Source organism: Ascaphus truei, chromosome 4 (genome assembly GCF_040206685.1).
Source record: "Ascaphus truei isolate aAscTru1 chromosome 4, aAscTru1.hap1, whole genome shotgun sequence".
Lineage (NCBI taxonomy): Eukaryota > Metazoa > Chordata > Amphibia > Anura > Ascaphidae > Ascaphus > Ascaphus truei.
In genome coordinates, this window is record NC_134486.1 from 408,802,621 (window position 1) to 408,820,029 (window position 17,409).

At 44.3% G+C, this 17,409-nt stretch overlaps 1 protein-coding gene across 1 annotated transcript in view; it reads left to right on the forward strand.

The window, feature by feature from the left end:
- KCNK3 (potassium two pore domain channel subfamily K member 3) overlaps positions 1-9,468 on the forward strand; it is a 195,794-nt gene extending 186,326 nt beyond the window's left edge. Inside the window, exon 2 of the mRNA XM_075598733.1 lies at positions 6,767-9,468. Within this exon, the coding sequence (XP_075454848.1) occupies positions 6,767-7,620 (854 nt within the window). The 3' untranslated portion in view covers positions 7,621-9,468. The remainder of the gene's footprint in view (positions 1-6,766) is intronic.
- The last annotated feature ends 7,941 nt before the right edge of the window (positions 9,469-17,409 follow it).

The window sequence follows — 17,409 nt, forward strand, 5'->3', positions numbered from 1 at the left end:
AGGACAGGTGTGCGCAAAGTTTTGACCCTGCGTCCCCCCCTGCGTCCCGCGTTCTCACCTCCCGGCTTGCACTCCCTCTCCTGGAAGGCTCCGGCGTCAAATGTTGTAGCGGGGTCATGTGACTTCATATTGCCATGGTGATGTCACATGTCCCCGCAGCGTAATTTGACGCCCGGTTACCATGGCGACACGTCACTGAATATCAGGTAGGAGAAGCTGCAGAGGCCTCGCGCGGTCCCCCCCCACTCCCCCACACGGAAATTCTCCCACCCCCTCAGTGGGGCGCGCCCCCCCACTTTGCGCACCCCTGTGCTAGGAGATAATGTGGAAGGGCAGGGTTGCAGACCTGTGCTCGGAGATAATGTGGAAGGGCAGGGTTGCAGACCTGTGCTAGGAGATAATGTGGAAGGGCAGGGTCGCAGACCTGTGCTAGGAGATATTGTGGAAGGGCAGGGTCGCAGACCTGTGCTAGGAGATAATGTGGAAGGGCAGGGTTGCAGACCTGTGCTCGGAGATAATGTGGAAGGGCAGGGTCGCAGACCTGTGCTAGGAGATAATGTGGAAGGGCAGGGTTGCAGACCTGTGCTAGGAGATAATGTGGAAGGGAAGGGTTGCAGACCTGTGCTAGGAGATAATGTGGAAGGGAAGGGTTGCAGACCTGTGCTAGGAGATAATGTGGAAGGGCAGGGTTGCAGACCTGTGCTAGGAGATAATGTGGAAGGGCAGGGTTGCAGACCTGTGCTAGGAGATAATGTGGAAGGGCAGGGTTGCAGACCTGTGCTAGGAGATAATGTGGAAGGGCAGGGTCGCAGACCTGTGCTAGGAGATAATGTGGAAGGGCAGGGTTGCAGACCTGTGCTAGGAGATAATGTGGAAGGGCAGGGTCGCAGACCTGTGCTAGGAGATAATGTGGAAGGGCAGGGTTGCAGACCTGTGCTAGGAGATAATGTGGAAGGGCAGGGTCGCAGACCTGTGCTCGGAGATAATGTGGAAGGGCAGGGTCGCAGACCTGTGCTTGGGGATAATGTGGAAGGGCAGGGTTGCAGACCTGTGCTAGGAGATAATGTGGAAGGGCAGGGTTGCAGACCTGTGCTAGGAGATAATGTGGAAGGGCAGGGTTGCAGACCTGTGCTAGGAGATAATGTGGAAGGGCAGGGTTGCAGACCTGTGCTAGGAGATAATGTGGAAGGGCAGGGTCGCAGACCTGTGCTAGGAGATAATGTGGAAGGGCAGGGTCGCAGACCTGTGCTAGGAGATAATGTGGAAGGGCAGGGTTGCAGACCTGTGCTCGGAGATAATGTGGAAGGGCAGGATTGCAGACCTGTGCTAGGAGATAATGTGGAAGGGCAGGGTTGCAGACCTGTGCTAGGAGATAATGTGGAAGGGCAGGGTTGCAGACCTGTGCTAGGAGATAATGTGGAAGGGCAGGGTCGCAGACCTGTGCTAGGAGATAATGTGGAAGGGCAGGGTTGCAGACCTGTGCTCGGAGATAATGTGGAAGGGCAGGGTTGCAGACCTGTGCTAGGAGATAATGTGGAAGGGCAGGGTTGCAGACCTGTGCTAGGAGATAATGTGGAAGGGCAGGGTCGCAGACCTGTGCTAGGAGATAATGTGGAAGGGCAGGGTTGCAGACCTGTGCTAGGAGATAATGTGGAAGGGCAGGGTTGCAGACCTGTGCTAGGAGATAATGTGGAAGGGCAGGGTTGCAGACCTGTGCTCGGAGATAATGTGGAAGGGCAGGGTTGCAGACCTGTGCTAGGAGATAATGTGGAAGGGCAGGGTCGCAGACCTGTGCTAGGAGATAATGTGGAAGGGCAGGGTTGCAGACCTGTGCTAGGAGATAATGTGGAAGGGCAGGGTCGCAGACCTGTGCTAGGAGATAATGTGGAAGGGCAGGGTTGCAGACCTGTGCTAGGAGATAATGTGGAAGGGCAGGGTCGCAGACCTGTGCTAGGAGATAATGTGGAAGGGAAGGGTTGCAGACCTGTGCTAGGAGATAATGTGGAAGGGCAGGGTTGCAGACCTGTGCTAGGAGATAATGTGGAAGGGCAGGGTTGCAGACCTGTGCTCGGAGATAATGTGGAAGGGCAGGGTTGCAGACCTGTGCTAGGAGATAATGTGGAAGGGCAGGGTTGCAGACCTGTGCTAGGAGATAATGTGGAAGGGCAGGGTCGCAGACCTGTGCTCGGAGATAATGTGGAAGGGCAGGGTCGCAGACCTGTGTTGGGAGATAATGTGGAAGGGCAGGGTTGCAGACCTGTGCTCGGAGATAATGTGGAAGGGCAGGGTTGCAGACCTGTGCTAGGAGATAATGTGGAAGGGCAGGGTCGCAGACCTGTGCTAGGAGATAATGTGGAAGGGCAGGGTTGCAGACCTGTGCTAGGAGATAATGTGGAAGGGCAGGGTCGCAGACCTGTGCTCGGAGATAATGTGGAAGGGCAGGGTTGCAGACCTATGCTCGGAGATAATGTGGAAGGGCAGGGTTGCAGACCTGTGCTAGGAGATAATGTGGAAGGGCAGGGTCGCAGACCTGTGCTAGGAGATAATGTGGAAGGGCAGGGTTGCAGACCTGTGCTAGGAGATAATGTGGAAGGGCAGGGTTGCAGACCTGTGCTAGGAGATAATGTGGAAGGGCAGGGTTGCAGACCTGTGCTTGGGGATAATGTGGAAGGGCAGGGTTGCAGACCCGTGCTAGGAGATAATGTGGAAGGGCAGGGTCGCAGACCTGTGCTAGGAGATAATGTGGAAGGGCAGGGTCGCAGACCTGTGTAAGACATGTGACTGCGCTTATACTGTAAGTGGAATTTCTATTTGTTGTATCAATAGATCTAAAATTCAGTATTTGTTACCACTTACTGTAAGTTGCTCGCTTTGCATACAGGATATTTGTATTATTATTGTTTATCTTAATCTCCTAAAGTGTTATGCAGTCGCATGTCCACATCAATTACTTTACATTTTGACATATATAATATACGGGCAGAAAATATATTTCTCATCTCCCTCCCTAATTAAACGGTGCCATGTTTTCCGGCGCACTGAGTTTAAACGTGCATTCACTCTAACACGTATACTGGGATATAGGCCAGAAATGCATACTGTGACACTACATTAAACCCACCTCTCCCGGGGCATGGCACATGAACGTGTTTTTGCCCCCTCTGGCCAAGAAGGAGTTAACACAGTGTCAATTCCCTCCAATCTGCGTTGGCAGCATGTCCTGGGGTCCGGAACACGACGTGTCCTTGTTGTTTCAGGGAGAAATCTCCTGAGAGGGTGGAAGGGCTGCGAGGGGGGAACGTTGCTCTCTAGATTGGACATATTTTGATTCAGTAAATGATGCAGTTTTTCCTCTTTATTTCTTGAGTCATTGGATTCTGCAAAAACCTAAAGTCGGCCACGTCTCCGTCCACGTCTCCGTCCACGTCTCTGTCCACGGGATCAGCGTCAAATGGAGGAGTCTCGGAGGAAAAAGCCCACAACTTGTGCATCATCTTGATATGGGCCCTCTACTGGGGTAGCCAACTCCAGTCCTCACGGGCCACCAACAGCTCAGGTTCTCAGGATATCCCTGCTGCAGCAAAGCAGGTCTTTGACCGAGCCACTGATTGAGCCACCTGCGCTGCAGCAGGGATATCCTTAAATCCTGGCCCTTGAGGACTGGAGTTTGCCACCGCTGCTCTACTATATCCTACAAAATGAACAGCCTTAACATTGCGTATAAGCCATAAATACTGTAAGTGATTGGACAACAGTGAGTCGCTCTTGAACTCAGAAATATACTATATGTCCCTGTCCTATGGAGGGCCCTCCTTAATATACAGCACTTCGGTAACGCAGCATTACAAAACAGATTGACGCTCTTCCCCTGGAATATCTGCCTTCACGACCAATGAACTGTGACATTTATGTGTGTGTAAAAGATATATGTCCCCCACCCCCCCCCCCCCCCCAGGGCAGAGCGATCACTTTTCCTTCATATACAGTAAATCGCCAAATCAGCCGGTTCGTCCCTCAGGAACTAGGTGCCTGTGATGTCCCTACTGCAGCTCTTCTGCATTCATTAACTCGCATGTGAACGGGGAAACTTTGCAAACGCTCCTTATTTACATGCTCATTTGCATATCCGATCCGTGTACTCTCCTGCTCCAGCCACCTTTTCCATGGCCAAAGACTACTCTTCGGAGTATATTGAATAGGACTCTTAGATGTACTGTCCAATGAAGAATATTCTCCTGACACGCTTATCTTAATTATAATAAATTAGACAAATACATACAGTATCATCAACCAGGAAGTGGAAGTTGACAGTTTATATAGGAGACCAGGGTTTGTGTCCATGTGGCTACAGCAGAGGTCAATGGCATGCTGAGGCGGGGAGCTACCTGGCAGCAGATCCAGTAGAGCTACCAAGTAGCAGATCCAGTGGAGCTACACAGCAGCTGATCCAGCTCGCTGTCAGAGGTGTTGTCCTGTATAGCACAGGTTGTGGGGTATAGGCCTGGCACACAAATTCTAAAGAAACCATATAGGTCTTGCAATGTTTTGATAAGCTGCAGAATAATAGAGGTATTGATTTAACTTCACCCGTTCTTGATTCCTTTTCTGGTGGAGGAGACTTCAGTCTGGCTGGAAATTAATGGACAGTTATTACGGTATTGGAGGTACTGTGATATTAATGGGTTGAGGCAGTAAAATAACTTTTGTCCAGGTCAATGATTTTAAATCTAGAATTGATAAACCCCGACAAAAATAATAAAGGAGAAAATGACCAGGTTCCACTAGTGGAATACGAGAAATGTATCAATCAGTGTGATTTATAAGTGGTAAATCAAATGCTCGTTTTTTAATTAGGCTAATTGTTTTATTCCAAGATGTATTACGGCCTAAATCCTCTACTGAGTAATATTATTCTGTGTGACGTGACCTCTGATATCGTCTCTTCTGAAAAACATACGCAAAACCAATCAGTGGAGGAATGAATACGTTTGATAGCATATGTATTAAGGCAAAAGTAATGCAACGGCAAATTATTCTGAAATCAATGTTACTTTTTCTCGGACACATCTGGGGGATTTATTTTGCCCCCCGATTGAACCCCTTTGGCGTGGGTAAATTTGGGTCATGGAGGAACGTTGGGGTTTAAGGGGCCCTCCCATTTATTTCTTGCTAATTGTTTATCACGTTTATCAAATGAACAATTAAAACGTTCCTGGCACGGAGGGGCGAAGAGCACAAAAAAATGTGCGAGGAAACATTTTAGAAAATTGTGTGTTGAATAACCTCTTATGGCGCTGAGGAAAAATGGATGGAACAAAGTCTTGTGCAGAAATTTCTTCTTGTATGGATACCTCAGAGAGGGAGACAAGAGATATACAAGAAACACCACAATAGTGTATTACCCTTTAGACAATATAAGACATGGTATTAAAGTATAAAGAGCATTTAATGGTTAAAACAATTGTGTCTACAATTGGTGTAAAACATATACTGGGTTAATAAACCTGACGAAGAAACCCATGAATAGGAGTTTCGAAACGCGTAGGGAGGTTTGTGGTCATCCAGGGACACCGTAGCTGTACCAACCAGGCGGTGACGTCAGCGGAGGAGACGCTTGCAATTCACTCGGCTGGTATTGAGACCACGAGCATACCAGGAAATCTCCCCGCACCTAACGAACAGACGTCCGGCACCCCACAGCAGGCGGCAACCCCTGGCAAAAGACCCCGTACCACTGCACATGTCCTACTCAAGGACGGTGAGTAGGATTTCAGTTTTACCATTGGCGGAGCAGCACGGCTTCATTTAGCACAAGCGCTTGGAAGCCTCCATTTCCATTTATTCAACAGAAGTTCATCTACTGTTTATTAACCCAGTATATGTTTTACACCAATTGTAGACACAATTGTTTTAACCATAAAATGCTCTTTATACTTTAATACCATGTCTTATATTGTCTAAAGGGTAATACACTATTGTGGTGTTTCTTGTATATCTCTTGTCTCCCTCTCTGAGGTATCCATACAAGAAGACATTTCTGCACAAGACTTTGTTCCATCCATTTTTCCTCAGCGCCATAAGAGGTTATTCTACACACATCTTCCAAATCTGGTTGGAAGGTCCCAGATCAACCCCTAAGGCAGCTCAAGGACTACCTTCATCAAAGACTGTATCACAGGTTTTGTTCTTTTGTTTGTATAACATTGAATACACGAGCGCTTATTTACACTTATCATTTTACCCATTTTAGAAAATTGTGCTGCACAAACGCCAGCAAATATGCGCACGGGAGTTTTGGCGTTTGCTCCAGTTTTTAATATTTCTATGGTACATGACTCCTTAGATAAGGGGTGGACAACTCCCGTCCTCAATGGCCATCAACAGGTTAGGTTTTCAGGATATCCCTGCTTCAGCACAGGTGGTGGAGTCTTTGACTGATTGATTGAGCTACCTGTGCTGAAGCAGGGATATCCTTAAAACCTGATCTGTTGGTGGCCATTGAGGGCGGGAGTTGCCACTCTTGTCCTAATGTATAGTATGGTGGCTCACTCAGTCCTTGATTCAGCACATGTGGCTCAATCGGTGGCCCAGTCTTTGACTGAGTCACTAATTGAGCCACCTGTGCTGAAGCAGGGATATCCTGAAAACCTGACCTGTTAATGGCCTGGAGTCACCCACCCCTGCCTTAATTCTTGATTTAAGTAAAAAACTGGTTGGCTTGCCAAGTGATACCCGAGATAACATGTCGTTTGTATTTGTTTCTTAGGTTATGGCCACGCTGCTCCAAGCACAGACAGAGGCAAAGTCTTCTGCATGGTTTATGCACTACTGGGAATCCCGCTCACTTTGGTCATGTTTCAGAGCCTGGGCGAGAGGATCAACACCTTGGTTAAGTATCTCCTCCACCGTATCAAGAAGTGCCTTGGCATGAAACGAGCAGAAGTGTCTATGACTAACATGGTCACCATTGGCTTCTTTTCCTGCATAAGCACCCTGTGTATTGGGGCCGCTGCTTTCTCGGTCTATGAGGACTGGAGCTTTTTCCATGCCTACTACTACTGCTTCATTACACTTACCACTATAGGGTTTGGAGATTACGTTGCCCTCCAGAAGGACGAGGCTCTGCAGAATAAGCCTCAGTATGTTGCCTTCAGCTTCGTGTACATATTGACCGGTCTGACCGTCATCGGAGCTTTCCTCAACTTGGTGGTTTTACGTTTCATGACCATGAATGCCGAGGATGAAAAAAGGGACGCTGAACATCGAGCGTTGCTGTCCCGAAACGGGCGCCCTAGCATTTACACCACTGACACGAGCTCCACTAATGGTGGCTTTCGAAATGTCTATGCTGAGGTCCTTCATTTCCAGTCCATGTGCTCTTGCTTGTGGTACAAGAGCCGGGAAAAGCTACAGTACTCCATCCCTATGATAATACCTCGGGACCTTTCCAGCTCGGACACATGTATAGAGCAGAGCCATTCCTCACCTAACAGGTTCATGGGCATGAACTCTAATGGGTGCATTTGCAACACTCAGCATTCGGCCATCAGCTCCGTTTCTACAGAGCTGCATACTCTCTCCGTCTTTAGGGGACTGATGAAACGGAGAAGTTCTGTATAATACAAAACTATTCAAAGACGCTGAGCATTTTTCGCAGCCTACTGAAATCAGAGAGTTAGAAGCAAACCTACTGTATATTGACTAATCGTTTTAATCAAAAAAAAGGTTCGCTACACATAAATGTCAGTGTGCAGACATTTTACACACTGTCCAGGCGTCTGTGGTGTGTGTGTACACACGGTGTACTTCATTCTGCAGGTACATTAATTAATATTAATTTCCTGCGCTGAGTTAAGGTACCAGCTATTAGAGATGTGTGAGATTCGCTTCGCCGAGGTTTCCATCGAAAGAAGTTTGAAAAAAAAAACATAGAACATTTTGCTCAGTTTTGCCGACAAAAGTTCTAGCAAAACGCTCAACAAAAGGTGACAGTGTGCTCATTTGCATGTCATTTCCCAGAATCCCTGGCTGCAGTGGAAGCACTGTATGCCAAGAGATAATGGGGAAAAGCAGGGTTGCAGACTTGTCTGGAACATCAATGTGCACACAAGTGGGATTTTTAATTGCCGTAAGCAAAACACTCCAAATTGTTCAAAAATTCATTATTTATCATTTTTTAAGTGGCGAAATAGCAGCTCTGTCACATTAATTTATTTTTAAGCAAAACTAATAGAAATTCATCGAACATGCAGTGCCCATTGACCTATTGTGAAGTTTTGGATTGAAGCCACCTTTTTCACCGCACAAATTAAGGTGAAATTGGCAATGTTTGAATAAGCGGGCAAAATGTTTGCACAAATCTACCAGCTGCATACACTTTTCAAGACAAAATCTGCAGTGTGTATTTTCCAGATGGTGGTAATAGCCCAAATACAGTATTTACCATACAACCTCTCTTGAAGCAAAACAAGCTCTAGGTATTTCATATTGGAATACAGAGGATGAGATATAAATGATAAGAATGAGAAGCGGTTTAATGAGGGAATGTGTGCGTTCCCCTGTTATATAGTATATGTGCAAACGTGTGGTTACAATATCACACAGAGGCTGGGACTCATAAAAGCACGATCAGCACTATTGCGGTTGAATCGGCGATACCTGCCATTAAAGTCAGTAGCAGATATTGGCGATTTGGGCGTGACGCTTTGATAACTCCCGGTCTAAGATGTTTAATGGTAAATATTCTGCTGATAATCACTGAGAGAAATACAGTGTTAATTTATTTTTGTATTATAAACCATTTTGATAAACAATGTGTTTCCTAAATTGGAGACACGATATACCCACGCCATACCTGTGTACATCTTCCTTTTGTATTTGGTACATATGCACAGACAGTATACAGTAATAACATGACAGTACAATTACAAACATATTCTTTTTTTAAATATCACAAATGAAATTTGCACCGGCTGCTCGTTGGAATAAATGGTGAATTTAGGATTAAGGCACGTTTCAAAGGTCTTGCTTGTGAAATAACATTCATGGGCTCATGTTCACTAAGGGGTGCTAAGATTTAGCACGCTTCGGGCGAATGGGAGTTAAGGCGGGCTAAAGCTTTGCACCCCTTAGTGAATATGGGCCATATTATCCTCTTCAATATAGTGGGATGTCGGGTAACGCAGATGTGCCCAGCTCCCCAAAAAAACCTCTGTTATTGACTTAATAACTGCAGTTAACGCCTCGTAAAAAGGATATAGGATATCTTTAAAGCTCGGGGTTAAACGTAGGGTTAAGTGCTGCTTTCAGCCATAATGAGCCCTGGCATTAGCTATAATGGACGTTAGTGGTAATTATAGGAAGAAGAGGTGTTCCCTGTAACGAGACCGCGCCACAGAGCTCCGATAACACAGGTATTAAACAAAGTGCTTAGGTCATAGCTAAAGGTAGAGAGAGAGTAGAGTCCCAAGTGTTATGTGACGGTGGGGTTGCGGGGATAGGACCAATGTGTTCAGGTTTTGCTAATGTGACATGATGAGTCCGGACTTAACAGAACTTTGCGGATCCGGCACATGGCGCATTAAGTCGCTTACACGTGACGCATGTTCCTGCATACTTACATTCACATTAACCTCACCCCAGTGATCAGAGATTGTCTAATTATGTAGGGCTTCAGGGATGACTTATTTTGATTCTGTTCTTTAATAAGTAGGTAAATAGTGACAGATCAAATAATATTGAAGTGAAGATACTCTATACAAGCCTATACAATTGGGGATCATTTTACTATGTTGTAACAATACCCAAAACACACAATACAAATCACAAAATCTTTACAACGTTACTAATTTGATACATTATTTAGTCCTAGGATTACAGATGCTATAAAATGCATATTTTGAGTTTTTTGTTTAAGTTGGGTTGTGGGACATCGTAGCCACTCAGACTGTAACTCCCGAGTCACATTAAGGGCCTCATGCAGAGAGCAGCGCTTTTTAAAATTGGCGAGGGGAATAAAAAGTTGGTTTAATGGAGAGTTTTATTCTCCATATGCAGAAATGGGTGAAATCCGCTATTTACACCATTACTGCATGTGGAGAATTGTAAATGAGGAGATGCGCGCTGCTGAAAGGGGAAAAAAAAAATCGCACTTTTTTTTTCTCCCTATAGCCATGTTATTGGCGCGAACAACCGCTAGATGGCGTTCGCGCGTTTCTGAATTTGGAAATTTTTAAAGCTGGCGAGATGTAGGTTCTCGCCAGCCGTGCGGCGAAATTTTCAAATAAAAAAAAAATTGGCGCTTGTTTCAAAACTCGCCATTACCTGCCTTTCTAAAGTCAGATTTTGCCAAAAAATGGCGCTTCCCCCGATAACGCTGCTCTCTGCATGAGGCCCTAAGTGGCTGTGAGGTGCTGGGTGCACCTGTGTCAGGCTTTGCATGTTGCTGAGCGAACTGCAAATGGATAAATTACCAGCAAGAAACCCACAAATCCAAAAGTTCAGCTACATTTTTTTATTTACTGTGTGTGGGGATATTCTTCCCAGTATTTTCTCTGGTAGGTTGAATTGTCCCCTTAGGGCGAAAGACTGAAAATATGGGCCTGACTACAGTACAGTACACAGTATCTTCCCATAGATGCTCTAGTGAAGAATAAAGTATACTTCTTTGGAGTTAATTATTTCTCGTTTATGGCTGTTGACCAAAAAAAAATAATACAATACCGAATGATATACTGTAGGCTCTTACTGTAACCAAAGGTTTATTCACTAAAGTGTAACAGCCATTACAGTGTTAATCGTTAATGGCCTTTCATGTGAATAGTTGATTGTTAATGGGTGTCACACTTTACTGAACAGACCTGGGCGTGCTGGGAACACAATGCAGTAATGTTAAAGGCAAGCTTGTGAGTAACGTTCCAGCATCAGCCACTTACTGAGCATGACTTTATTTCTCACCTTTTAATGTTAATTTTTCCCTACCTGCCATACAAAATAAGAGAGGCAGAGATATGAGAAATGGCTATACAGCACCTAGGAAGTAAGAAAAAAGGTGTTATATAAATACAAAATACTGTTATTTGTCAGAAGCAGACATGTCTGCGTGTGGAAAACAATTCAAACCTTGCATGGATTAGACTTACATTTTAGTCCTACTTATTACCACTGAAGTCTCACTTTATAATGTGAAGAGAGTACACTGTCCTGCGCTCTGGAGCGCGCTTGCAAATAGTCTTGTAGATTAAGTATGGAGCGGGGGAAACAGTCATCTGCGATCCAAGTTCTTGGAGGAACAAATAAAGTAGTCTTACCTCTAGACCCATATCCAGGTAGTGTTGATTGCTGGCCATGTAGACGCCAGACCGCTTGGGTGCGGTGATGTAGAAACCTCCTCCCCGCCCCCTCCCCCTCCCCATCGCGTGATTCCAGGATAGGAGTAGTAACAGAGAATGAAGCAAAGGATCCGGAGAATCAGCGATGGTAAGCAATCCAAAATTGAATGACCACTGGAACCCAGGTGAAAACAAAAGTGCAAAGGCTTTATTGAGACATATAAAAATATAGCAGACTCAGAGTGGAGAGCCTCCTCCCACGTGTTTCACACGGTATTGGCACTTTCTGGGAAAGCGCCACTATGGCGTGAAACGTGTGGGAGAAGGCTCTCTACTCTGAGACCACTGGTCTGTATAGTCTAAAAATCACAATGACTACAGAATGTAAATGTATTGATTTATCAACTATGTCCAATTTAGCATTCTATGATCAGGGTAGGTTGCAGATCCTATTATTGCTATTTTTCAGGTCCATACATAAACATAGAACTATAATTGACCAAATATATTATGTTCCCTTTGTAATATTTGCAATAATGAAATCTGAAGTGACTTTTTAATGTGAATTTAAAACTTATGTAGACAGAAAAAGAGCAGGATAGCAGGTGATGCTAAACAGTTTCATGATTGAATAGCTTTGTCCTTTCCATATCCCATTGTGCATTAATGGTTGTGTATATATGGGCTGAGCAAAGTGCTGGAGATGAAGGAGGAGAGGCAGATTGCAATATCCAGGAGACTTCAGGATGAGAAATGGATCGGGATCAGGTGATGGATAGAATGATACGTTTTCACCATACATTACTTCGCCAAGACACAGAGCTCCGTTATTAACTTAATGAGGCGTTCATTTAAGCTAACACATCATTAAGGGCTAAGGGGATACCTTCAAAGCTGACTAACGCAGGGTTAAGTGCTAACAGATACATTCACAGCTATTAACGCAGTTTTAAGTGCTGTTTTATGTCTTTTTAAAACCAGAGACAGAACATAAAACACAGACAAAGCTCAGTTTTAGCACATCCAGTGAAACTCATACACGGTACAGTGCCTAAATATATATGTATAAATATCTATTAAATAAAATGGTCTTTTAGTATGACATTTTTGGCCAAAATTGTTGTTTTATGTCTTAACTGGCCTTGTGTTAACAACAGTATAATGCACGTTAGCACTAATGATATGTAACAGAGATATGTTCCGGTAACAGCACCGATCCCCAGATACTGCAGTCTAGTTACCGCAGAGATATAACCTAAAGGTGGCGTTTTCTCCCTCCAAACACTGAAATATGGGTTTTGCTGAGAAGGGGGAAGGGGAGAGAGGCTGTTTTTGCTTATAATCCGGGAACATAACATTTGTTACTGGCTCTGATAACTGTATGTTATGAGCTCTGAGATAATGGACCTTTGTGGATCGGGCCCCCAGTGTAAGGTCTGCAAAGTCCTACTCTTTCCATGCAGTAACATGAAGCAATGATACCAAGGCCCTTTCTCTATAAAGTGGGATAGCGCCGATCTGGCGCTATTGCATTGGAAAGCCGCAAAGAGGTGTTTATTATCTCTTGTGTAGGTAAATATAGAGTGCTTTGACACTATCAATGTCCAAATCCTATTATTTATGCTTCTGGTGTGGGGGGAGGGAGGGGTGGGGGGCTAAATTAACATCCTAAAAATAGAATCCAGTAATTAACACTCTGAGGGCTGTGCTGTACATTAAAGCAATTTTGTAACAGACAACGGAGCATATGCACCAAGCCTAAAGTAATGAAAATCTGGGGCAAAACATTGCACTATATATATATATATATATATATATATATATATATATATATATACAAATACAACTGTATGCAAATGTATTTGCATATTTGCTTTCCTGTGGAGGGTTTTTGTCACTTTTTTTACTCACCATAACTTAACTCAGTATTATGGTATATATATATTATATATATATATATATATATATATATATATATATATATATATATATATATATTTATAGAAAAGAACATGTTAAGTAGCGCCACTTGTGAACCAGTGTTATATATAATGATATGAATGTGATAATACTAATATCTATATCTAATAAAGCGCACGTCCCATAGTGTAAATCAGTACATTTAATATTAAAAAAGGACAAGGGGATTAAGGACACTCACAAAGGTAAAATAATTTCAAGCAGTTCGTGATATAATCACCAGCAGACAGGTCACAACGTTCTGGATCACACCAACAGATGGGAATCCGATCCGGTTCACTTTCAGCAGCTTTAGATGGATACTGTAACTTGCCGATTTCTTGCATGTAGTGCGATTTCAAAATGATACAGCCTCAAGTCAGCTCCAAGCGCGCCTCGTCCGTAAAGCGCGCCCTTGCGTGATGACGTAATGTCATAATCACGTTTCCCTGACGCGTTTCGTCACACTAACGGTGACTTTGATATCCCCTTTGATAAAGTCACCGTTAGTGTGACGAAACGCGTCAGGGAAACGTGACAACGACATTACGTCATCACGCAAGGGCGCGCTTTACGGCCGAGGCGCGCTTGGAGCTGACTTGAGGCTGTATCACTTTGAAATCGCACTACAAGCAAGAAATCGGCAAGTTATCTATTGTGACATAGTCCAAAGATATTAGGCAGCTTTCTGCCCGATTTTAGGTCAGAAAGTGCAGGAATAGTGCAAAATGATCCATTCCACAGCTTCACATTTACTCAGGCTGGTGGATGGAAAGTCCAGACCACAGATTACAATGTGTCTAGTTCTCCCTCACCTGCTTTCCTAATCACTAGCACAGGTATTTAGAGCAGAGAGGGTTGCTTTTCAGTCTCTCTTCTTAGAGCCTGGAGGCTGGGGTATCGCTGCTCCCCTGCATCCAGTTCGGGGAGGACGCCCCCTTCAAGTATCGCAGCACCAGAGGATTTGCCTGGACACTTGGGACCAAGTTCCCACCACGAACAGATAAGACAAACAAATGTTTATTGCTGTATCTAAAAGACTGTATGCGGTATCTAGTGACCCTAAATGAGAGGGCATTGTTTTAAGCTGGGGAACCAGGTTAGTTGGCCCAACAAAAGTTAGAGAGGCTGATTCTGCTGTGTAGTTAGATCCCTGAATGGGATAGGATTTCTTTATTTGATTTATTTTTGGTTTCTTAAAGTGGCAGTGTGTGAAATATTATAACAGTGATGTGAGTAAACCGCTGAAGGTTAATATCTGAGTGCCTCCTGCCTACTGTACACCTGTTAAAGCTGCAGTCCCTTACTGGGATGAAAATAAAGCAGGCGGAAGCCTGAGTTAAACAACGTAATGCTTTGTATGATCCGGTTATTCGTATAATTAACCCTAGAAGACTGTGTCGGGAAGATCCCAGACAGACGTCAGCGCTACAAAAGAGGGGCGTTTGTCACACCATCTAAAGCTGCTGAAAGTGAACCGGATCGGATTCCCATCTGTTGGTGTGATCCAGGACGTTGCTACCTGTCTGGTGGTGATTATATCACGAACTGCTTGAATTTCTTTTACCTTTGTGAGTGTCCTTAATCCCCTTGTCCTTTTTTAATATTAAATGTACTGATTTACACTATGGGACGTGCGCTCTCTGTTCTCTTGTGTGTGTATATATATATATATATATATATATATATATATATCATAGAAAAGGTACAGTACCATCAAAAAGCAACAGAATCTTTTCTTTGATACATCTGGAACAATGTTTTTACCCACAAATTGCACCACTTTTGAGACATATGCCCCAATGTGCGTTGTGATGCATTTCTCCGCTTTTCTGTGTACAGCTTAGAATGTCAGATTCCTGCAGTACAGTATACCTGGGGCAGATTGTTCGAAGCCAGAAAGTTACTTCAACTTAAACATGGCTGACTGTTTTATGCAGGTTGGAGGGTGAAAAATAATTGGTAATTACCCAATATGTGCATCAAAAAACTTCTCCCTAATTCCAGCTCTGACACTCCTCAAAACTGCAACTTGCATACAGTGTACTTGGGGAAAACATTGAAGGATAGAGCTTGGTAGAAATGCCTAAGTATTGTACAGTACATAGTCCCAAAAATGTTGAAACAGAGAGAACCAATTTCATATGATCTTCAGAATTGGAATTATGCAGCGTGTATGCCAAGGATCTGAAGTGAATTAATTATTGCGATCATCCATATTTCAGAAATGTTAACAACATTTTTCTGTCTTCTGTGTTTTAAATTTTGAAGCAAAATATTCCTGACAGAAACTAAAGGTGCAATGCAGGCAGATGCCAAAAGAAAACTTTTGCCAAACCTGTCACAGTTACAGTACCTCTAAGGTGGTAGAATATATCTCATTCTCATCTTCTATACAGTACGTCCTGTAAAATGCCCAGGATGTGTACGTATCTGTTAGACACATAAAACATGTGTTGATTCACTCTTCCAACAACCAACGTTGTTAAACTTGTTTATCAAGTTTGATGCCAAATTTCACTCTGACATAAACTGGGAAAAAAGGTAAATAACTTGCTACATTGTCTCACACTGTAACCAGCAGTATAAGCAATTTATACTGTATATTGACATTTTTTGCAATGACACATTTTTTGACCCAACACTTGCAATGGGCTTTTAAATAAAAATAAAATAAAAACATAAGCAAAATGTACAGGAAAAACAAGCTCTTCGTTACCCCTATGTAGAGACGGGTGAAACTGCCAAAATCAGCTAAGCAGAATTTCCTGAGCTTTCCATTCAAAATCCGTTCCATGGTGTAAAATCCATCGCCGGATTGTGCCAGTTTCAATTTGTGCGGGTTAATCCAAAACCGTCGGGGATACAATCCGCTGGGGAATTTTAATAATCCATCTGTGGATTACGTAACCCATTGGAGGATTTGACCAATCCAATCTGCGGATTTAGCAAACCACTGGTGGATTTCAAGAATCAGATCAGATTAGATTGGGGAAATCCTCTAATGGATTGCGGAATCCACGGATTGGATTGGTGAAATCCTCCAACGTATTGGGGAATCTGCGGATTGGATTGGTGAAATCCTCCAACGGATTGCGGAATCCGCAGATTGGATTGGTGAAATCGTCCAACGGATTGGGGAATCCGCAGATTGGATTGGTGAAATCGTCCAACGGATTGGGGAATCCGCAGATTGGATTGGTGAAATCGTCCAACGGATTGGGGAATCCGCGGATTGGATTGGTGAAATCCTCCAACGGATTGCGGAATCCGCAGATTGGATTGGTGAAATCGTCCAACGGATTGGGGAATCCGCAGATTGGATTGGTGAAATCGTCCAACGGATTGGGGAATCCGCAGATTGGATTGGTGAAATCGTCCAACGGATTGGGGAATCCGCGGATTGGATTGGTGAAATCCTCCAACGGATTGGGGAATCCGCAGATTGGATTGGTGAAATCCTACAACGGATTGCGGAATCCGCAGATTGGATTGGTGAAATCCTCCAACGGATTGCGGAATCCGCAGATTGGATTGGTGAAATCGTCCAACGGATTGGGGAATCCGCAGATTGGATTGGTGAAATCGTCCAACGGATTGGGGAATCCGCGGATTGGATTGGTGAAATCCTCCAACGGATTGCGGAATCCGCAGATTGGATTGGTGAAATCGTCCAACGGATTGGGGAATCCGCAGATTGGATTGGTGAAATCGTCCAACGGATTGGGGAATCCGCAGATTGGATTGGTGAAATCGTCCAACGGATTGGGGAATCCGCGGATTGGATTGGTGAAATCCTCCAACGGATTGGGGAATCCGCAGATTGGATTGGTGAAATCCTACAACGGATTGGGGAATCCGCAGATTGGATTGGTGAAATCCTACAACGGATTGGGGAATCCGCAGATTGGATTGGTGAAATCGTCCAACTGATTGGGGAATCCGCAGATTGGATTGGTGAAATCCTACAACGGATTGGGGAATCCGCAGATTGGATTGGTGAAATCCTACAACGGATTGGGGAATCCGCGGATTGGATTGGTGAAATCCTCCAACGGATTGGGGAATCTGCGGATTGGATTGGTGAAATCCTCCAACGGATCGCGGAATCCGCGGATTG